Source organism: Protopterus annectens, chromosome 15.part0, assembly GCF_019279795.1.
Source record: "Protopterus annectens isolate FY-2018-M chromosome 15.part0, PAN1.0, whole genome shotgun sequence".
Lineage (NCBI taxonomy): Eukaryota > Metazoa > Chordata > Ceratodontiformes > Protopteridae > Protopterus > Protopterus annectens.
The window spans coordinates 479,707,777-479,731,225 of NC_056749.1; the positions used below are offsets into that span (position 1 = coordinate 479,707,777).

Below are 23,449 nucleotides of genomic sequence, written 5' to 3' on the forward strand. Positions count from 1 at the left end.
TATAAAACATGCAGCTGACACCATTACATCAGTTTTTCTTGCCCCAGATCTCAGAAGCCCCCACAACAGAAAGCAATTACATGGTGTATAACAACCCCCAGTAGAAAGTAAACACCAATGTTATAAGATATGGCCAAACAAAAAAGAATAGATAGAAGTATAGAGACGTCAGGGGACTGGAGGGAAGGTAACTAAGACTGCAACAGTGAAATACACACTCTAACATCTACATTTATGGTAAGTGTACACAACTGTACTATGTTCTTTGTGTTTCACTGTTGCAGTCATCACATTTGGGTTGATTCCCAAAGCTGAGGATGGGTGGAGGCAATTAAGAAGCATTAGGGCTGGCAAGCAAGCCCTGTAAGACTGCTGTGGCAAATCTAGCTCTGGATTTAGAAAAGATACGCAAGTGGTAATGCTTGGTGAAGGTGTGTACAGAGCTCCAGGTTGCAGCTTCCAGGATGTCCATGGTAGTGACTCCCCTGAGAAATGCTTTAGAGGTTGATGTAGCCCTAGTGGAATGAGTTCTGATCTCTTGTGGGGTAGGTTTCCCATGGTGTTTGTAGCAGAAATGGGTGCAGTGTGCTATCCATTTAGAAATGGTTTGCTTTGAAATGGCCTTGTCCTCTGCCCCTGTAGCAAATCTGACTAGCAGCTGGTCAGATTTTCTGAAAAGTTTAGTCCTGTCCAGATAGAACCTAAGCTGCCTGTGCACGTCCAGGGAATGCAGGATCCTTTCCCCTTTATTCTGAGGATTAGGGAAAAAGGTTGCCAAACTAATAGATTGGTTTAAAGCCACACTAGACACCACCTTGGGCATAAATGATGGGTTAGTCCTGAGGGAAACCTTGTCCCCATGGAAGATAATGAAGGGTTCTTTTGTGGGGAAAAAGGATGGCATATGGCATGTGTCCAGCCTGCAACCCAGAAACACGATCCTCAAAGCTAACTTTTCAAGACTGACTGTGAAACCTAGCCTCTGCAGTAAGGAGATAGTGAAGCTGACATGCTTTAAGAGGTCTTCCTGTGAGGTTGCCTGTATAAGAAGTTCATCGCGGTATGGGAATATTTGAATTCCCCAAGACCTGCAAAAGGCAATAGCTCAGGCTACACACTTTGTGAAAACCCTGGAGGCTGTGGATAACTTAAAGGATAAAGCACAGCACTGTAAATGGGATGAACAAGCCAGGAACTTCCTGTAAGAAGGCTGAATGGGAATGTGAAGGAATGCAGCCTTCATTTCCAAGGATACCAGAAAAGCCTGGGGTGAGAGTAAGGGCAGGAGTGTGCTTGAAGAAAAAGCATTTTGAAAGAAGGTACCTTCAGAAAGGTATTGAGATGAAACAAGTACAGAATGGGTCTCCAGTCTTTTCCTTTTCAGAGTACTAGGAAAAGCATGGAATAAAAGCCTTCTCCTGAATGGAGTAGTAGCACAGGTTCTATGGCACCTTGGTCACAAAGACCCTGTAAAATAGATGGGAGAAGGTGCAAATGGTTTGAAGAATTATGTGGAATACCTCTGAAAGCTGGAATTTCCTTCCAAGTAATTTTTTAGCCTTGTTGAATCCATCTATCCGCAACCCCTTTTCCCCATTTTCGCACGTAGGGTCAGGATGTCACATCAACAGTAACAATTGTCTAGAGACAAGGTTTAAACCACTGGATTGCTAAGTCCTGCCATGGTAGTTCTTCCACACCACACACTTACATACACACACACACACACACACACACACACACACACACACACACACACACACACACACACACACACAGACACAGACACAGACACAGACACACACGCAGACACACAGACACACACAGACACACAGACACACACACAGACACACACACACACACAGAGACACACACACACACACACACACACACACACACACACACAGACACACACACAGACACACACACAGACACACACACACACACACACACACACACACACACACACACACACACACACACACGTGTGGCCAATCTAGAGGCCATGCAAACTTCACAGAGAAGGCACCTCAGCCAAGAATCAAACCAGGTAACCACTTACTGTGAGGTGACAACACCATCCACTGTGCCACCATTAGCCTTGTTGAATTACAGAAAGAACTCATGTCAGAGCTGATAAGCTGCCAAGCTGAAAGGTTGGAGGTTAGCATTTTTGATAGAGGAAGGATGGACTGAGGGGGTGTGTGCAATGATGGCAGAAGGTAGTTAGACTGATTTGTCTAGAAAGTGAGGTTTTCCAGACCTGGGAGTCTCTTGTAGGTTTGTCCTGAAATAATAATCTTGTCATTTTTCTGCCTTTCAGTACAGATTTTGTGCTCTTTATGAACAAAGAAAATGGGCAGGCAGTTTCTTTGACATCTGGGAACTCTGGTGAGAAAAATCTGCTTGAAATCTCACATTATTTTTCTTTCTCCTGCAAAGATCTGAACAGGTCTGCCACAGCAGGTCCATGTTAAGGGGGGTGGGGAGTAGTCTAATAGCTTAGCTTTGACAGTCTCAGGAAGGAACTTGGAACAATGCCATGCAAATCTTCTGATGACAGACTAGTAGCAGCTGCCGAGGAAGAAGCTTCCACTACATCATAACTACATTTGATAGTACGTCTGGCCACCTGAGTAACCTGACCCATTGCAGAAATTGCCTTCTGTTTAGATTCAGAAATCTCAAGGCTAGTCAAAGTCTTTTTCAATTTACCAAGAATAGACAACAGAGACTTTGTCACTTTGGTCTAATAATTCAATGCCCTGAAGGTCAAAGTGGCTAAAATGTATACCTTCTTTCCATATTTGTCCATGTCCCTACTTTCTCTCTATCTGAGAGTAGAGAGAGTTATATGAGAATTACATAACTGCTGATTTAAAATAATTTAACTACTGAAATAAAGCTCAGACAAAATGTATCTCTTTTTGCCAAAAATTTAATGAAGTGGGGCATCCTGTAAACCTTCTGTTCTTTCTCATATTTCTCAAATTAACTTCCTTCTTGAATAAGCATGGAAACAGTCAGGGTGGTAAAGTATTAGCGCAAATCAGAGAAAGCTGTTAATTTCCTTCCTGCTCTGCTAGCGAAGAGTAATACCACTTATCATATTCACCAGTCAAATTCTGTTACCAATCCAGACAGGAAAGCATATGAAACTTGATCTTAACAGCATATGCATTCCATGCTCATCAAAGAATACTTTACAACCTAAAACTGCAGCCAACAGGCTATTCATATGATAAGGTCAGGGGGAAGGAGGGAGGGACAGTTGAAGACAAATGAAATAGAACTACTCAGATGGAACGTTATGGTGAGTACATAACTTCTTTATCTGAAGTAGTTTATTTCATTTGGTCTTCAACCTGTGGGACAGAGTCCCCAGCTACTAGACTCCTGGGTAGCTCTCATGGAAGGATATTCTGGGGCACCGCAGAACCAAAAGATGCTCTCCTTCTAGAAGTCAAATCCAATTTGCAGTAAGAAATAAAGGTATGAGATGAGGACCACGTAGCTACAGAACAAATGTCATCCAATGAGACTCTAGACCAAAAGGCCGCAGAAGTAGCCACTGACCTAGTGGAATGAGCTTTCACCTGACCCGGAGGAGACAAACCTTTATACTTATAGACCTGAAGGATGCACAAGGAAATCCACCTAGCAATAGTGGCCTTGGAGATAGGTTTACTCAAAAAGGGTTTAGAGAAGGACACAAACAATTGATCAGATTTACGAAAGTTTTTAGTCCTGTGTAAATAAAATCGTAACTGTCTATGAACATCCAATAAGTGGAGTCTGTATTCCATTTTATTAGCAAAATGTGGGAAGAAAACAGGTAAGTTAATGGTCTGATTGATGTTAACTTGTGATGCAACCTTGGGAAGAAAGGACGGATTGGTCCGAAGGGAAACCCTATCTTTATGGAAAATCACATATGGAACTTTAATGGACAAAGCTTGCAGTTCTGAAATCCTTTTAGCAGAGGTGATAGTGACTAGAAATGCTGTTTCCCAAGACAAAAATTTAAAATCTGTGGTTGCAGCAGGTTCAAATGGCGGAGTGACCAAAGCTTGAAGAACCATAGTAAGGTCCCAAGGAGAAACAGGATCCTTGACCGGGGGGGGCATAACAGGAAAGTACCTTTAATGAAGGCTTTACACAGTCTGGAAGAGGCCAGAGAGGCAGAATTCTCACCCATGTGAAAATGAGAGATGTCAGCTAATTGAACTTTGATAGTAGAAGAGCTTGCTCCTTGTTAAAAAACATTGGCTAGGAAGTTGAGAATGGCAGAAATAGGAGCTGTGAAAGGATCTAAACTCCTTTGAGAAGCCCAAAAGGAAAAACGTTTCCATTTGCTGCGGTAAATCTTCTTGGTGGTAGACTTATGAGCTGCCACCAGAATAGACCTGACTGAAGAGGATAATCCAGGAGTCCTAGCAATCAGGGGAACTGGAGCAGCCAAGCCGTGAGCTTCAAACTGTCCAGGTTTGGATGAGGAACCCCTGATGGTGTGAAATAAGATCCTGAATGGGATCCAAGATGCAAGGCGAAGCCAGAAGATGAGACCAAAGGAAGGGAAACCATACCGGACGAGGCCAAAATGGGGCAATGAGGATCACTTTGCTCCCCAGTCGACAAGCTTTCTGTAGAAACCCCGGAATAAGAGGTACTGGAGGGTAAGCATACAAAAGACCGGGAGGCCAAGCACAGACTAGAGCATCTCTGTGGTACTCCCAGGGCTGGGGGTTCAGAGCAAAGAACTTGCTGCACTTCGCATTGGAAGGAGATGCGAAGAGATCGCAGCATGGCTGATCACACTCCAGAAAGATCTGCTCTGCTATTAAATGATTCAGAGACCACTCATAAGGCATTAGAATAGTCCAACTTAACCTGTCCACTAGAATGTGGGACTGTCCCGGAATATGCGTTGCTATGAGAGATGAACCGGTGGAGATCGCCCATTCCCACACTCTCATGGTCTCGTGACAAAGTGGGTAAGAGCTGGTCCCTCTGACATACCAGACCACCGACATGTTGTCTGATTGATTTGCAATGGTTCCCAGAAGAAGAAAGGCATGAAGGGCCTGCAATGCCAAAAGGACCACCCTCATCTCCAGAATGTTTATATGCAAACTGGTCTCGACAGGGGACCACAGGCCTTGGACTGTCCTGCCCAAACAATGCCCCCCCACCCAAGTTTGGAGGCATCTGTGGTCACTGTGGCTTGGACAGAGGCTGGAACAAAAGGTCGTCCCTCCAAGATTTCTGGAGAGTAAATCCACCACAGAAGGGACGACCTGCAGACTCAACTGCGGTGTATTGGATACGATAATGGAAGATCCAACAGGGACCATTGCACCGCTAGTGTCCACTGTAGTACTTGCATGTGTAACTGGATGCACGGAAGAAGAGTTATGGTCGCTGCCACAGAACATAAGGCTCTCAGCACTGATTCTGCCAAGGGAAGATAAGAATGGTAGATCAGGGAAACATGCATCCTCAGGTTTCGCACTCTCTCTGTGGTCAGGAAGATTTTGCACTGTAGTGCGTCTATCGTTGCCCCAATGTAGTCTATCACCTGGACAGGATTTAGAAGTGATTTGGATGCATTGATTGTAATACCCAATTGAAGAGCAAGCTTTAAGAAATAAGAAATAATACCTGGTTTGAGAAAGTAGACACCTGGTGGGAACAGTGAGGAGCCAATCATCCAGGTACGGATAGACCTGAATCCTCCTGAAACCTCAGGTGAGCCGCTACTACCGCCATCACTTTGGTGAACACCCTGGGGGCTGTGGTGAGACCAAAGGGTAGGGCTCAAAACTGGTAATGATTGACTTTTAGCCGGAAGCGGAGGAACCTTATGGAGCTTCTGTGCATCTTTATGTGATAGTAGGCATCCTGGAGGTTTAGCGAGCACATCCAGTCGCTCTCTTGCAGGTACGGCATGATGGACTGCAATGTGACCATCTGGAATTTTTCTTTGGCAACTGACAAGTTAAGGGTAGATAGGTCCAGAATGGGCCTCAAGTCCCCCATTTTTTTTTTGGCACCAAAAAGAACCTGGAGTAGATGCCCGACCCAGACTGATATGTGGGGATGGGTTCGATGGCGCGTTTCTCTAGCAGCTTGGAGATTTCCCATGCTGTTGCCTCCCTTTGCATGGGTGGTACACCTGGGAGGTGTTTGGGAGCTTTGGAAGGAACCACAAAGGGGATAGAGTATCCTCTGGACATGATCTGAAGTACCCAACGGTCTGATGTTACAGACTCTCACGCCGCCAGGTGCAACAACAATCGACCCCTGACTGCCCCCAGAGTAGAGCAGTTGGGCAACCCCTCAGGGTTGCTGTCCAGGCCTGTCCGAGAAAGGTTCTCGAGGCCCAAAATTCCTTAGACCCACTCTGCCTCTGGACCAGCATCTATCCTGTCCCCCTATGCCTCTGGGGGAAGAAGACCCCCGAGTGTCCCAGGAATACTGTGACTTCAGGAACCACATCATCTTTTGCCCTTTCTGATTCCGGGAAAAGGATCTTTGAGGATTCAAGAAGCAGATTCCGATGGCAGACAGTGTCTTCCCATCTTTCTCACTCTGGACCAAAGTCTCTTTGACGGTCTTACCAAAAAGAGTAGAGCCGTCATAAAGGGCGTTGGCAAAAGATGCCTTGAAAGGTTCCAAAAACTGACCTAGTCTGAGCCAGGAGTTGCACCTCATGGACACGCCGGACCGAGCCGCCCTAGCCACTCCTTCGGTAGCATGTGAGAGGAGTCGCATGGACATATTGGAGACTGCTTTTAAAGTGCCCATCCTCACAGAGAATGTGTCTCTGTCCTCCTGCAACATGGATTTAGGAGGAGATTCAGCCAGTTCCTTGGATCAGGTCGCACTGTAGTCTCGTGACGTGGGCAGGTAATTCAGCGCCCTGATGGAAAAGGTCGCTGACGCATAAACCTGCTTCCCTAAGCGTCCATCATCCGAGACTCTTGGTCAGGGGGATGAACCAAGGAACTCTCTTGGGCTAGTTCCTTTTTTGTGGCTGCTGTTACCACCATAGCGTCTAAGGAGGAGCCCTTGTTTCACGCTTGTCTATCTGAAGGTGGACTCAAGATCTTGTCCGGACATTTAGGGATTGGTTCCACAGTGTCCGGCTCCTTGCAGGCACACAAGATGACCAGGTCCACCAGGGGATCTGCGGGAGGGGACACCCAGGAAGTAGATGGGTCCATGCTGAAAGCCTCCAGGAACATGGATTCATCAGAAGGTTTGGGGGCGGACCAACCTCTCTGCTGACGTAGGATTTCCACGATGTCTCCAAATGAGACATCCTCGGGAGGTGACCTGGGGGAACCTTCCCCATCATCCAAATCCGTGTCCTTGGCGAGGGACTCGGGGGAGTCCAAGTGCTTCCTCTTACACATATGCTTGTGAGGCACGTCTGAGGTTGGGGTCTCGAGGGGGAACTTCCAAGCCACTTGTTCCTCAGGGGGGAATGACCTGAGGCTCCTCGAGCATGGGCTGTCCCTCTGGTAAAATGATGGGATTCGTAGACAGAGCCAAGGGAGTCGGGGTGGAATCCATGGAAATATTCAAGGGTCTCGATCCAATGGAGAGAACCCTTTCTACCGGTACTATTAAAGAAACTGCTCTCCCCGAATCTGACGAGAGAATCGGAACCGGGCCCGAAGTGGACGGAGCTCCGAGGGAGGGATCTTGGCCCGACAATGCCAGAGCCGATGAAAATAGGTCCACTCCCTCGGATCCAACACCCAAGCTCCAGCTCCGAGAGAAACTCGGAACCGAACTGGTCAGATCAGACATGCTCCAGGCAGCTGCCGGAGTCGAGGAGACATGTACCGTCGGTGCCGACCCCATTGACTAAGGCCATCCTCCGATCTGAGTACTCCAAACCCGGTGGACGGATCAGAGAAGGAGAAATTGGTGTGAAAAAAGGAAGTGAGCTCCCCCCTCCAGAGGGAGAGGGGGCTGGCAAGACCCCCATCTGGATCTGAGTATGAATGAACTTCCTCATCATTTTACCCATGTCAACTTCAGATAAGCTACGTGTGGATCTCGATGAGGCCACGGACTCCAACTTGGCAGGTCGAGGACCCGAGGCCCTAGATGTAGGACGTGTCTCCTCTGGCTCCAGGGAAAATCCTCGGAGATCGGAGCCGAGGGGAGTCATGGATCCTAGACTGACTTTTGGTGGGAGTAGCAAGAAGGTCCGAAGACCTCTTGCATTTCTCTGCCTTATGTTTGTCTGTTTTATGCTCTCTCTCTCCTGGTCTCTGCCCCTTCTGCGCTGCACTTCCACAGGCTTAGAAAATGGAGGCAGAGTCCCAGCCTGGGAGGGAGGAGAAGCAAGAGAGTAAGTAGAGGCAGCCACAGCAGCTGCTGTGACCGAAGCAGTGGTCTAGGCAACCAACTCAGAAGTGGGTAGAAGGCCTTTCAGGGCCAACTTAGCCTTCCTATCCTTAATAGTGCGCGGGTTAAATCCCACGCAAATAGTACAGTTAGTACTCAAATGTGCTATGCCCAAGCACATAACACAAAGAGTGTGGCCATCTGCTGGAGACAATTTGCGGCCACACTCAGTGCACCTTTTGAAGACAGGCTTGGGGTCAGCCATGACTCTACAGAAGAAAAAAAAAATCACACAATAAGAGAAGGAAAAAGAGAAAAAAATACTTATTTCCCACTCAGACCCACTCACCACACAGAACACTGAGGGGGGAGGGGAAGCAACACACTCTAACAAACTAACACTGAAACTACAGGAAAAACTCTAACACACGATGCACCAGGGAGGGGAGGAGGAGAGGGAACCTACACTAATCACCTAACACTCAAAAAATGAAGAAAAGACTGCTTAATAAGCAAATACTCACTCACTCACAAACTCAGAGTTCAGGAGACCATGATGCTTCAGGCAAGCCGCGGCAAACGAGATCTGGGGGTTGGAAGGTAGTGGAGGTGTATTATGGGTAAGGGGATGAGCTGGAGCAGATGCTAATGAATTTGCCGGCTCGGATCTGATACGGATCCGGTACCCACAGGTTGAAGACAAAATGAAGTAAACTACTTCAGATGGTAATGTTGCACAGAAACAGTTCTACAGCACTACTTGCATGGGAATAAAGTCCATTCCTAGAGGATGAGGATCAAATAGGGAGTCTGTCTGCCAGAATAAGCAGTTCTGATGTGTTTCTGATTAGACAATCTGAATGTCCTGGACCATCTAACTGCTCTCCTATCAGTCTGAATATTTCGGTGAAGTTCCTTCCTACATGAAATTGTTATTAAAATGGGCATGTACCTGACAATGGTTACCTAACAATTCACTAAAACACTTTTGCACTAATTTTGACAGCAGTTAATCTTTGTGTTACTAACAACTTGATATAAATGAATAAACCAGCCCAATATTAAATGAAACAGTTAATCCAGAGTTGGAGAAATATAATAAAGCAATAAAGTTAATACTTCGGTTTTCAAACCAATGAGAAAATCTGGACATTAGTATTTCAGGTCAGCTGTAAAAGCAAAAAAGACATGTTCAGTATCTACTGTCATGTTTTTTTCCTTTTTTTTTTTTTTCATACAGTGCACATTAACTTGCCACTTTGTATGAAACCATACATTATGGCAAGGTATTAGGTCTAAAAAAGACAACATTGTGTTTGGGACAAAGTTGCTGTGAAACAGTCACATGACAGATGAATGAGTTCATCAACTGAATAGATTATACAATGTTTTGACACTGTGTTCTGAGGAAACCTGTTGATGTCAGTGATGGCCAAGGCACTAAAAGACTTGAGAACAAATATAAAGTAAACCCCACACTGTTGCTAAGAAGCCATAAAGGCTAAAACATGAACACATGCTAAATGACTGATACATCTTCAAAGGAGATGTGTTATTACTTAAGACTAAAAGCCATAAATTAATGCCACTTTCTAGACAAGTTCCACTTGAAAGAAAAAGGGATAATGAAATAAAAGAAACATACAGATTCCTAGTCTGAAACAGTGACTACAAAATGCTTTAAATCTGGAAGCTTTTACTCCAACAACAGGGCTTTTATGCAATTCTGGAAAATATATGCACTGAGGATGTTAAATACCAAATAGTCTAAACGTTTTTTGACTCCAAAATAAATACTTACTTCAGTACTTGTGCAACAGTATTTGGTCCAAACCACTCGCCTACAGATTTCCCTTCTCCAACACCCATTTGAGCTGTTGATATAAAAATGAATATTAAGTAATTTAAGTTATGAGGTTAAACTCTAATGAAAATGCAAACAGGTTAAATGGTGCATTAGCTAGTACATTTTTTTGTTTGTTTTGCTTATAACAGAATGCTGCACAAAAGCAACATAGGTTCATAGGTTCATAGGTTCATACTAGGCTATCTGCCCGAGGGCATTTACAAGCCTAGCCCATAGTTTTGTGGCTTACGCCACCCCTTTAGTATGGGGAACTATACCCATTATTTTGCTGTGCCTCTGTTGAGCAGTGACACTGAGGTAATCCCTGGGGTATATCTGCGATCTCCCATCCATTGGTCAAGATTTATCTTGAACAAGGCCAGCGAGGTGCTCTGCCTCACATATACCGGGATTTTATTCCACAGCATAGGGAGTCTTTGGGTGATGAATCTATCCCTCCAGCACGTCCTATTATGCACAGTCCCTAAAAATAATGTAAAGATGTATCGACAGTAGTTCAGAAATCTTTTTTTTTTTTTTAAATCAGGTTTTCAGTGTTAACATTTCTAACATCATGACTTCTACTTCAGATGGGGAGTCCCAACCCAGAACCATATCTAGCTCATCTACTGGTGGATATCACAGACAGGACCCAGGATGTTGGAATTGGGGAAACTAATTCTACAAAGAGGCCAGTAACAAGTGGAGTCCTTCAGGGATCAATCCTTGGACCACTCCTTTTTGGCATTTACTTCTCTGAAGTCAAGGCCAATGTCAGTGGGCTCTGGCTGACTAAATTTGCAGATGATTGTGAATTAGGAGCTGTCATTGAATCCCACACTGACACAAATGTTCTCCAGGAGGGGCTAACACATACAAACAACTGGTGTCAGAGCCATGGACTAAAACTAAATGTCAAGAAATGCATAATAGTATCCTTCGGGAAGTCATCCACCCCTGGTATCTATCATATTGACAACACACCCCTTACAGTTGACCCGGTAGTCAAGGACTTAGGGACACACATGCATAGTAATCTAGCCTTTAACCATCACGTTTCTACAGTAGAGAGGGAATCATTCTATGCTGAACAACTTATAAACAAAGGTATAGCATCTAAGTCCAACAAAGTCATTATTCAACTGTATTTGGCATTCATCAGACCTATCACTGAATACAATGTCCACTTTGGTATGTACCTAAATCAGGCATATCCAACAACTGGAACATCCACAGAGATTCCTCACTAAAAGAATAAAGGGCTTAAGTAAAATGTCCTATGCAGACTGCCTCACTGCTTATCCCTGTATTGTCTCCTACAGGCTCTTGAGGGGAGATCTATGCCTGGCATACAGGGCATTGTCAGACCCCACCCTGATGGACCTGCTGTATATCCACACAACAAGAAGCACCAGAATTACACATTCTAAATACTTAAACCTTGCCTGTGATACAAATAGGACCTGCTGGAAAGACATGTATGTATCCCAGAGACTACCCCATCTCTGGAACAGGCTCTCCGCCATTCACGTGAAGCAGAGTTCCTCCCTAATCCAATTCAACTATAACTTGGACAATTGAATGGGGGAGCAGGAAATTCATCCCTGGCCTGGCACCTATGTCTCTAATGGTCACAGGCGACCTGTAAATTGTTCAGCTCCCAGGTCCTAGCTTGTAAGTTTCATCTCCCAAGCCCCTGCTTACACTTATCAAGGGTATCAGAACTTATAAGAGATTTGGGATGCATGGCTAGGCTTAAAAAGGCTCTTCTGGTCATTAGCCTAGTAAACACCTATGAACCTATGAAGGATAAAGGCAACTCCATACCCTGGATATTAACAGACAACTCAGGTACTATCGTAACAGAACTACATCTTTCTCAACATCAGATCAATTGTTAATTTCCTGTGAAAGTAAAAAGGGACAGCATGTGTCAAAACAGACTACTGCCCAATGGTTGTCAAAGGCCATTACCTTTTGTTATACTCACCATGACAAATCAATTCCAAGCAGGGTCAAGGGTCACTCTAAAAGGACGTTGGCTTTTTGGAAAGCAACATGAAGAAAAGAATAAAAAATATAGATTCTGAAAGCGGTATAAAGAGGACTTGTACAGAGAAACCATCAGACCTGCAGCAACCTGCAGGACCAGGAGAATATAGGACAGCAGCATATCCTGCAGTAATGATCCTACTACTTGAAATTTTACTGCCATGATCTGTATAGTTACATAACTGCACAATGTTCAATATGTGGATCATTGCTGAAGGAACTCATACTAGGAATGGAAGTTTATTATGTAGTGTAGCACTGGCTCCCGATAACTGGCAGATAGTCTGCAACATGCCCTGAAGGACAGCCAAAGCAAATCCTGAATACCTCACAAGTAGACAACCAGCCTGCAATTGTTCAGGTGTATATGATGGATATCCAAGCTGCAACCTCATTAATACTTCAGGCAGATGCAGTCTTGAAAATGGATGCAACTAAGCTCTATCTTCTGCACCAAAGTCAACTTCAGGTTTGTTAACTAAAGTGAGTACAAATAAGATGGTTACAATGACAACAAATGTTGAAATCACAAGCTGAGAACTGAGATAGAAGGAAAAATACTAGAGCAGGTTAATAGTTTCAAGTATCTAGGAGTGTTGGCTGAGGAGAAGGGAAGTCTGAATGAGGAGGTAAAAGCTAGAATTAGAGGAACTGCAGCCAAGTGGCGCACAGTGTCAGAGGAACTGTATGACAAAGGAATACCAAAGAGCTGAAAATTAATGTGTACAAAACAGTGGTGCAACCTGTACTACTGTATGCTACAGAAACCTGGGCATTAAATGCAGAGCAGTTGCGGAATCTTGAGGTGATAGAGAAGACGTGCCTGAAATGGGTGGTAGGATGCACACTGTGGGGCAGACAAAGAATTAAGGACATCAGAGCAGAAGCCAAAGTAGCTCCAACTGCAGAGAAAAAAAGAAAACAGATTACAGTGGTTTGCAGAAAATTCTCTAGTGAAGAAAATTTGGTCAGACAGGAAGAAATCAAGAGGAAATGAGGGTGTCCAGTAAAGAGATGGATGAATTGTGTGAGAGAAGATTTAACAGACAGTTGAAGAAGGTAGGGGAGTAGCTCTGAATTAAGAAAGATGCAACAGTTGACGTGTTACTCCAACCCCACGTAGAAAATGGGAAAAATGGAGTTGATGGTGATAAAAGTAATCAGGAGTCAAGAAGGGCTCCTATAAATTTCTTAATCTGAGAATGGAGCAGATCTGACGTCTGGGAGTTGAGAGATATTTCCAAGATATAAAAAGCAATATATAATCTTGCTGAACAAGGATTAGACTTTATAGAACCAGCCTACATCAGACTGCCATACAGATAATGACAGGTGTACACTCCATGAAGTTTCAAGTGGGTGAGCATGTGACCCAGAGATTTTTTTTTTTAAACTGAGCACAGAAGAGGCCAGATGACAAAGGAGCTGAACAAGCAAAGGGAAATTTCACTCTACATCTCAGAAACTGTAAGCCTTGTGGAACAGCACTGCTCTCAAATGCCCTGATTTTTTTTTTATGTTTCTGACTGGACCTCATAAAATGTATGCTCTTCTGACAAACCACTGGGTATTACAGTCCCTAAATAATACCAGGCCTTTGTTCCAAACTATTTCTGGGTTTGCATCATTTCTGACTTTTGAGCTAGGTGGCTAACAGCACTGCTGATGATGGAGATAATGTATATCAACAATACTTAAAATTTCTGCAGGTAGACAGGAAGAAGAGTGTGAATTTTATTAATTTATTTAGTTATTTAAATTTGTTTACCAGGGTAGAACACTGCTCAATGACAAATTACAGGTTCAGTCCAAGTTGCATCAAAATGTAACAAAATAATGCAGTTACAAAAATAACAGTGGTTTACACTTATAAGTAAGCATCAAAAATTTGACAAACCAGCATATACGTAGAAGATCTAACAAACCAAATATATGTTCAGTTACAAAAGTGGAACAGAAAAGGGAGGATATAGTTAAAGTAGGAGGAGTAGAAATGGTACAGATATGGCAGTAGTAGCTAGGCTAGGAAAGCGAAGAGATATCAGTAAGATGAAAGAGGGGACTAGAGCAGGCAAAGCAGGGTTGCTAGATTTCCAGGCCCCCAGGTAGGGACAAAAAGGTCTCTCACGGCAAGTGAAGACCAAAAAAAAAAAAAAGTGTCTTTAATGCGGAACACAGTTCCACATTAAAGAACAGTAGCTCTGCACTAAACACGGTGCTTCTCGTGTTTAATGCATTGCAGTTCCGCATTCAACACAAGTAGCTCCGTGTTTAGCGATATTTGATTGGCCGTATACGGCATATGGGCCAATCAAATCGCTAAACACGGAGCTTCTCATGTTTTATGCGGAACACAAGAAGCTCCGTGTTTAGCAATTTTTGATTGGCCCGTATGCCAGGTATATAGGGCCAATCAAAAAAAAAAAAAAAGCGGAGGCTGGCCGGGATTTAAACCGGCAGGGCAGGACTCGGGATCAGGCTGCTGATCTCGGGACAGTCCCGCCCAAATAGGGACGTCTGGCAACCCTGAGGCAAAGTAAGTTTACAGCAGTAATAGTGTGGAAAGCTGAATCACAGTTTATGAAGAGTGAGTTAATCAGGTGGAATAGGTTAAGTGGGAGGTAAAGGTATTAAGCAGTTGCAAGGTCAGCCTCTTGAACTTCTCTGCTTTTATGAAGTTGTTCAGATTTCTCAAACCTAGAAAAGTGATCTTCCTTTTTAGTGCAGACAAAAAAAAATGAATAGAACTCAATACTCATCTGGGAGGATAACATTTGTTGGGCAGCTCAAGCTCTTATAAGATGATTATAAGATAATGGGTCACTCATTAGACCCATTATAGAGTACAATGCCCCTTTTGGTATGTACCTCACAAGACATCTACAACAACTGGAAAGGCCACAGAAATACCTCACAAAGAGGATTACCGGCCTCAAACAGATGCCCTATGCAGACCGTCTCAAAAAACTGCAGCTTTATTCCGTTGCATATCGCCTACTCAGCGACGATCTCTGCCAAACACACAAAGCTATGCCAAACCCAGAGCTTTTAGACATGCTCCACTTAAAGAAATCCCAATCCCTACGAGCTACACGGTCTAGGGACATAAACCTTGTCACCACAATAAACAGAACATGCTGGAGGGATAGATTCCTGTCCCAGAGACTTCCCATATTCTGGAACAAACTACCTATCTATATCAAACAAAGCTCCTCATTAGCACTCCAAGAAAAATCTTGATGATTGGATGGGAGATAGGAAATTCACCCTGGGGATCACTTCTGTGGCTCTGCTTGACAGTGGCACAGGAAAATAATTTTCTTGGGTGGCAAAAGCCAGGGTACCTTTGGCTAGGCTTACATAGGCCCTAGGGCCAATAGTCTAGTACCTACCTATGAACCTATGAACATGTTGCCTAAACTTCGTGTGTTAAACTGTGGGGTATGGACAGTGTGCAGTACGATACTCCAAATCACCAATCTGTCTGCTCTGCAAAGAGGGAAAATTTTCCATTTAGAGGCTAGGACCTATGGTGGGGTTTGGCAACATTAGAGAGTACTTATGAAGGTGCTGCATTCTATTCTTATACTGTTGCCCTCTGACTTGTCTTTTACAAAAAGGCAAAGACTTGCAGAAAAACAGTGGTATATATCAGAACAGACAGCTTAACATTTGCTTAACATTCTACATAGTTTTGCTTTTCTGCTCTAGTTGTTTTAGCAGCTTTTCAGATGGGTAACCACACACAAGATGTGAGGGAAATCTAGAACTTGATCCTTGACTCACTCTGGGAAAGATGGCTTTCAGCAACTAAAATCAGCTTAATACTGTTGTTGAAACAGCTGCACTAAAACTAGCATCTAGCATTACCTACACTCTCACACTTAACACTCGGGACTCCACATCACCCACAGTCTGATCCAGTTTTAATTTTTCCTTTCAGAGCAGCATGGGTTCATAAGTTCATAATTAAACACTATGCAGTTGATCTGCTGACCAGTTCAAGCCAAAAAACCCTATTCAAAATTTCAATCTAGTATCAAGGAGGGTAAGGTAAGACAGTGCAGGAGAGAATTTGAGTCTGCCCATCCAATTCTCTCACTTTAACTTGAAGTGGGCAAGTTAGTTACTTGACATATACTGGGAGTTGTTCCAGAGATGAGTGATATGTTGAGATATGACTATCAAGCCAACCTTTCTTATTTATCTGCTCATGAAGGTTAGTTAACAGAGTATTTGATGTTTCATTAGTTGTGCAAAGGAAAAGGAGCTCAAATAGGGTTGGATCTTTCATGCCACAATAAGCTAGATATTGACCTCAGTGGAGGAGTCTGTAAAAGACTGAGTAAAGAGAAAGGGCTGCTAGTCTCTCCTGATGACCAAAACCTCTGAAGCCACTGATTTTTTTTAGCTATGAATCTATGAAGTCTCTCAATGTGTGATGCTTAAGCAAATACATGCCAAAAGGTGCTTTAAATTCAACAATGGGTCTTTTAAGATATGAGTAAAGAAAAATTAAGACTTCTTTGGATCTACTGAAGATGCCTTTTGAAATTATATCGGCCAGATAAATGGCTTGCAGATCTACTGTGGAGATGTGATGGTCAAATGATAAGGAATTATCAACAAGAGTACCCAGATCCCTTACAACAGTGTCTGATTGGAGTGCTGCATCTCCTATACGATAAGTGAAACCGTTTTTCTTCACCAAAATGAAATATGCCAAGCTTTTTGACACCTGAAATGTTATTTCATTAGATTCAGAGCATCTCCAATGGAAGCCCATTGGAATTGAAAGTGAAGAATAAGACTGTCTTTGTCATATGAATTTACATCCAGACCTACAGGAAGACCACGTTGTTTTATAAAAGATCTCTCTTCACCTGATACGAATGGCAGAGTAGGGAGAGCTTTGGTAATAGACCTTATAGTATCAAGGACTGTCAGATTTAACTCCAAGATGGAAGGGGAGTAGGAAATTACAAAGGTCTTTTAGTAAACACTGATTGTACTGAGCTGAGCAACCAGCTACAACTCTGACCCGAGATACCAGACGACTAGAGGCTTCTGAGCTTCCAAAACACTACAAGTTGTCTATTTTTTCTTCTTCTTATTTATACTAATTTACTGCACTTTTTTATTGCCTGCCACCTACTTATACGTATAATGTGGAAAACTTTAAAACTCAGCTTCATTCCTACCTCTCCTCTATCTGGAAATGTACCTGTATTCTCCCAACCTAGCCCACCCCCTCCCCCTTCTAACCCTTCAACACCTAAGCTCTATACTAACCTTCTCTACAAAAGGAATAATAACTCTCTTCAATACTTATCATTTTCTACACTGCAACCTCCCATATCTAGAAAATCTTGTTTGTTCCAATATGCTATTATAACTATGACTCCAAACTTACTAATGTCCTCAACTTGATAACTACAATAGGTTTTAGACCAATATTGTAAATAGTTTTCTTTAAAACATATATTTTTGTATCTCTACTTTGCATTCACTGTGTACTTATATTCTGTGTATTTACTTGAATATATATCCTACTGTATTTTATATTGTATTCTGTATCCCATTGTATTTTGTATTGTTGGAGCTTTTCACCCTGGGCCTCCGCTGAAAACGGGCTCCTTGGGCCCAGTGGACTTAAATAAATAAAATATACTGTATTTGTTTACTGTGTACTAAACTACATTATTATACTGCAATTGCCTGCTACACTGTGCCTGTAAAATCAAATTTTATTGCTGTTTTCGCTGTTTAGGAAGCTTTCGTGTTATTTCCACCATTTAAGTATTTACTGGAATTTTTTCACTATTTTAAAGCTATCTGTTCTGCCTGGTCTGGTTTTCCCACCAAGTAGTATTTAATTAACTGATCTATTAACTGTTTAAATCATTTTTTAGAGCCTCCTAGCTGATTTTCTGCTGTTCTAAACATTTTTTCAGTGTCTCACTGCTATTTTTCTGCTGTGTTAGACATTCTCTAGTGTTTCCCACTGAAACCAGGGTTACTAGTAGCTGTAGCACAGTCCAGAGCCAGGCCTGCTGCTTCTGGAATGGTTTGTAGTGGTTTGTTTGGAGCGCGTTTTCCAGGCCATCTTGGATTGGAAGGTGCCTATCTGCACTTTTGTGAAAGAAAGTACAGTTTTGTACCTACCATAAATGTAGATGTCCGATAGGTATGCATCTGCAGTCCTTACATATGGGTTGTCCTGCCTCAGGCAGCCCTTCGGTACGCCAGATTCCAAAGTCTGGGTCCGGCATCGGCTGAGGTCACCCTTTCCCCGACGTCAGAGCGCCTGGGGTATAAAAGAGTCAGCCAACGCCATCTTCCTCAGTTTTTCTTGCCCCAGATGCCAGGTGCCCTCTAAGGAAGGCTAAATTTGGAGAAATGTAAAATATTTCAAACATGCACAGTAATAAAAAACAAATACACCATAATAGATAACCCCAGCTAGCTATAAGAGGGATAAGTACCCAAGAAATACCACAGAGAGGAAGGAGGGAGGGAAAACCTGACTGCAGATGCATACCTATCGGACATCTACATTTATGGTAGGTACAAAACTGTACTATGTCCTTCAAGGATGCATCTGCAGTCCTTACATATGGGTAGAATACCATAGCCAAGCTGGGGGTGGTAGGATCTAAGAAAATGATGGTGTAGCTAAAATGCCCTGCAGGACTGCCGTAGCAAAGCCTGCTCTGGATCTGGAATATAAGGGCAAATTGTAATGCTTGGAAAATGTATGCACAGAGCTCCATGTAGCAGCTTCTAAAATGTCCTTGGTAGCCACCCTCTTAAAAGTCTGTGGAGGTGGCTGTGGCTCTGGTGGAATGAGGCCTGATGTTAGCTGGCACAGTTTTTCCATGATAAGAGTAGCAGAATCGAATGCAATTTCCTATCCATTTTGAAATTGTCTGTTTGGAAATTGCTTTGCCTTGGATGCCTGCAGCATATGCTACCAACACAGCTGGTCAGTTTTTCTGAAAGTCTTAGTTCTGTCCAAGTAGTAGCGTAACTGTCTGTGAATGTCGAGGGTATGCAGAAGTTTTTCTCCCTTGTTTTGCGGATCTGGAAAGAAGGTAGGCAGGTGAATAGCTTGGTTCAATGAGACCCTGGATACCACCTTTGGCATGAATGAAGGATTGGTTCTCAAGGAGACTCTGTCCTGATGAAAAATAAGAAATGGTTGTACTGCCATGAGTGCCTGCAATTCAGATACTCTTCTTGCTGAGGTTATGGCCAGAAGGAAGGCAGTCTTCAAGACAGGAACTGTAACTCTGAAGATGCTGCTGGTTCAAAGGGAGGTAGAGTCAACTTTTCCAACATGAAGTTAAGGTCCCATGTAGGCACTGGTGGTTTTCTTGGAGGATTGATGTTTTTAATTCCTCTTAGAAACTGCCTTAGGAGAGGATGAGAGAAGACAGGTGGATCAGTATTGTATTTTGCTGAAATTGATGAAGCATGAATTTTAATGGAAGAGTAAGAAAGGCCATTGTGGAGCATTTCTGCCAAGTAATTCAGGATATGTGCCATGCTCATCACTGTGGCATCTAGGCCATTTGCGGTGCTCCAAGTGTGGAATCTTTTCCATTTTGCTGAATATGCCTTTTTCGTGGAAGGTCTGCGAGCTTCCATGATGATATCCTTCACTCTCTTGGATAGCTTTTCCTGGTGAGGAGTCAAGGTATTCTCCAGGCTGTCAGCTGCAGGGTTTTCAGGCTGGAGTGCAGAGTTTTGTAATTGTGCTGTGTCAGAAGAAGTGACCATTGTGGTAGAGGCCATGGTTTCGTGTGTGACAGGCATCGTAACAGTGGGTACCAGTGCTGCCTTGGCCAGTCCGGGGCTATTAGAATCACTTTTGGTTGCTCTGTCCTGATTTTCAGTAAGACCCTGGTCATTAGTGGAAGAGGTGGAAATGCATACATTGTTAGAGTATTCCAGCTGAAAGAGAGGGCGTCCATTTTCCATGCTTGTGGGTGGTATGTCCTTGAACAGAATTTCTTCAGCTGATGATTGTGGTGGGAGGCAAAAAGATCTATGTCCGGCCTTCCCCAAAATTGTGTTATCTGAAGGAAGATGTCTGGGTGTAGCATCCATTCGTGGATCCATGGTATTTCTGCTTAGGCTGTCCGCCAGTATATTGTCTTTTCCTGGCACAAACTGGGATTGCAGCTCTATATTGAGTTTTAGGGAAAGTTCCCAAAGATTCATTGCTAGTCTGCAAAGAGGGTAGGAATGGGTACCTCCTTGCTTGTTTATGTACCACATAACTGTGGTATTGTCTGTCCTTATTAGCAGGTGGTCTTGATGTAGAAAGTGCTTGAAGGCCTCGATTGCATGTATCACTGCCAGCATTTCCTTTTGGTTTATGTGCATGCGCAATTCTTTCTGAGACCATAGTCCTTGGATGCATCTGTCCTCCATGTGTGCTCCCCATCCATGGTCTGAAGCGTCCGAGGTAATGGTTTGGCTGGTTACTGGTTTGCTGAAAGGCAGACCCCTGTTTGACTGGCTTGCTTGGGCCCACCACAGGAATTCCTTTTGAAGGCATGGAATGAGTGGTATCAAAGTTTCTAGGCTGTGATTGTGCTGAGACCATAAACTCCTTAGGTACCATTGTAGTTTTCTCATATGCAGCCTTGCTTGTGGAATCAGAAGAATGCACGATGCCATGTAACCCAGGAACTGCAGGATTTTCCTTGCAGTCATCTGAGTTTGTTTTGTCAGATTTTTGAAGTAATCCGGTAGTTGTCTTTGTTTTTCTTCTGTGAGAAAAGCCATTTGGGTGGTTGCATCTAGTTCCGCACCCAGAAAAGTTATTCTTTGGGATGGCACAAGTCTTGACCTGTGAATGTTGACTGTGTATCCCAAGGCCTGCAGAAGGCAGATGGCATAATTCAAATGTTTTTCCAAAGTTTGTTGGCTGTCCGCTTGTATAAGGCAGTCATCCAGATACGGGTATATTTGAATCCCCTGAAGTCTGCAGTGTGCAATTACTGATGCCAGGCATTTCGTGAATACTCTGGGTGCAGTAGATAAGCAAAAGGGCAATGCTGAGAACTGATAATGCTCTGAACCTGCAAGAAATCTGAGGTGTCTTCTGCAACTTTGTCTGATAGGGACATGCAGGTATGCCTCCTTGAGGTCTAAAGTTACCAGCCAAGACCCCTTGCCCAGCATGGGAAGGAGTTGCTGTAGGGTCAGCATTTTGAATTTTGGCACAATGAGATAAGTATTGAGTGCGGACAAATCGAGAATAGGCCTCCTTTGTTTTTCTTTTCTTGGGACAAGGAATAGTCTGGAATAAAATCCTTGGCCTTGTTCTGCGAGAGGAACCTTTTCTATAGCTTTCATTTGCAATAGGTTGGCAATTTGTTTTAAAGCCTCTGCCTTTTGATTTGGTGGCAGGTTTGGCATTCCTTTTCTTTTTGGTAATGTATGGAAATGGAACCTGTAACCTTTGTCTATTATTTGCAGTGTCCATTTGTCCCTTGTAATACTGTGCCAATTTCTTGAGAATAAAGACAATTTTCCACCCAAAGGTGCTTCTAATTGAGCCCTGGTTGGTGGGATCAAGGTGAAGTCACTGAGTCTGTCCTTGTGCAACAGTTGTTGGTCCTGCACTACCTCGCTGGTTAGGAGGCTGCCATTGACGTCCTCTGTAGGAGCCTCTAGCTTGCCCTCTACCTCTGGCATGCCTGTTCTTGCCTCTTTGATATCTCTCTTCCGGAAAGGACCAATTCTTAGAAGGCCAATTTCTGCTGAATCTTGGTGTTGTACCTGGAGGAAATCTTTGACTGTTTGTACAGATTTAGCCTTTTCCTCAAATTTCTTTAAGACCTCCTGAGCAGTGGAGCCAAATAACTTTTGCTTTTCTAGTGGAGCATCCAGAAGCTTAGCCTTAACATGATCTGGCAGAGATTGTTCCTTCAGCCAAGCATGTCTACATATGACTGCACCTGTCATTGCTGACCTACATGAAGCTTCCAATACATCATAACCACACTGCAAGAAATGGTTGCTAACCTGTTGTGAATTATGTACCAGATCCTGAAGTGACTTACGGTCTAGGGGTTCAGGAGAAGACAGCTTTTTCTGCAATTCATCCAACAAATACTCTTGGTACTGTACCATATGAAATTGACAATTTAAAGCCCTCATAGACAGAGTGGAAGAAGTATACACTTTTTTACCCCATCTCTCTAAAGCCCTGGACTCCCTTTCAGAGGGGAGCAGATTTTTAGTAGTGGCAGCTGCAACCCCTTTAGGACCCTGGGAAATAGTTTCTGGGTCAGCAGAGTGGGCCTTGTAAAGGAAATGATGTGAGTCCAGGACCCTGTAGTACCTATCGGGTTTAACAGGAGCCGGAGGAAGGGTGTCAGGGGTAGTGCTAGACTCAGAATACACATCATCAATGACACTTACAGGAGGAATAGCCAAAGGTCTATGCTGAGGTAAATGAAGAAAAGTCCTTAATCTCTTCCTGGAATCGGATCATTCCTGGCCCTGCCATTGGAAATGCTCTCTCATGGAGTGAAGGGTCTCCCCAAAGGACAGCTCTTCAGGAGGGGAGGCAGAGGGAATGGATTCCTCTGCATCAGAATCCTCGTAGGCCGTGAAGGCCTCCTCCTGGTAATCTGATAGAGCAGAGCCATCAGAGGCCTCATTGGAGGACTGAGAATCAGCGGACTCAGCCCTGGGCCTTTTGTCTAGAGGGGGTTGAGAGCCCCTGTCCAGATGAGGCTGGGATCCCCTGATTAAGGAAATAAGATCCTCAGCCAAACTGAGTATCTGTGAACCTGTAGTGGATCCCTGAGAAATAGTCTTGGGAGGCAGAGTTTTTTGTTGCTTAGCAGCTTTAGCCCTAGTGAATGCTTTAATGGACATGGATGCAGGGGGCCTGGCTGCTCCACGTGCTGGGGTAGTCTTGTCTAAGGGAATGGTGTCGGTAGTTTCCTGAACACCGGTTTCTGAGGGTAAATCCATAACCGACTCAGAAGAAGCCTCCGGGGCCGAGGCTGTCAGTTGTACCGTTTCCACGGTCGGAAGTACCAAGGACTCAGTTTCAGCCGAGACCGAGACACTCGCGGTAGACCTAGGCGTGGTTTCAGCCGAAACCACGGTCCGCGTGTCGGTCCTTGTCCTTCCGTTTTTTGGTTAAAAGAGAAGTCG

At 43.9% G+C, this 23,449-nt stretch overlaps 1 protein-coding gene across 1 annotated transcript in view; it reads right to left on the bottom strand.

Annotated features, from left to right (window-relative positions):
- Positions 1–23,449, bottom strand: part of ATG4A (autophagy related 4A cysteine peptidase) — a gene marked incomplete in the record, with an annotated part of 835,516 nt that overhangs the window by 685,969 nt on the left and 126,098 nt on the right. Inside the window, 1 exon segment of the mRNA XM_044057209.1 lies at positions 10,166–10,238. Coding sequence (XP_043913144.1) covers positions 10,166–10,238 — 73 coding nt within the window.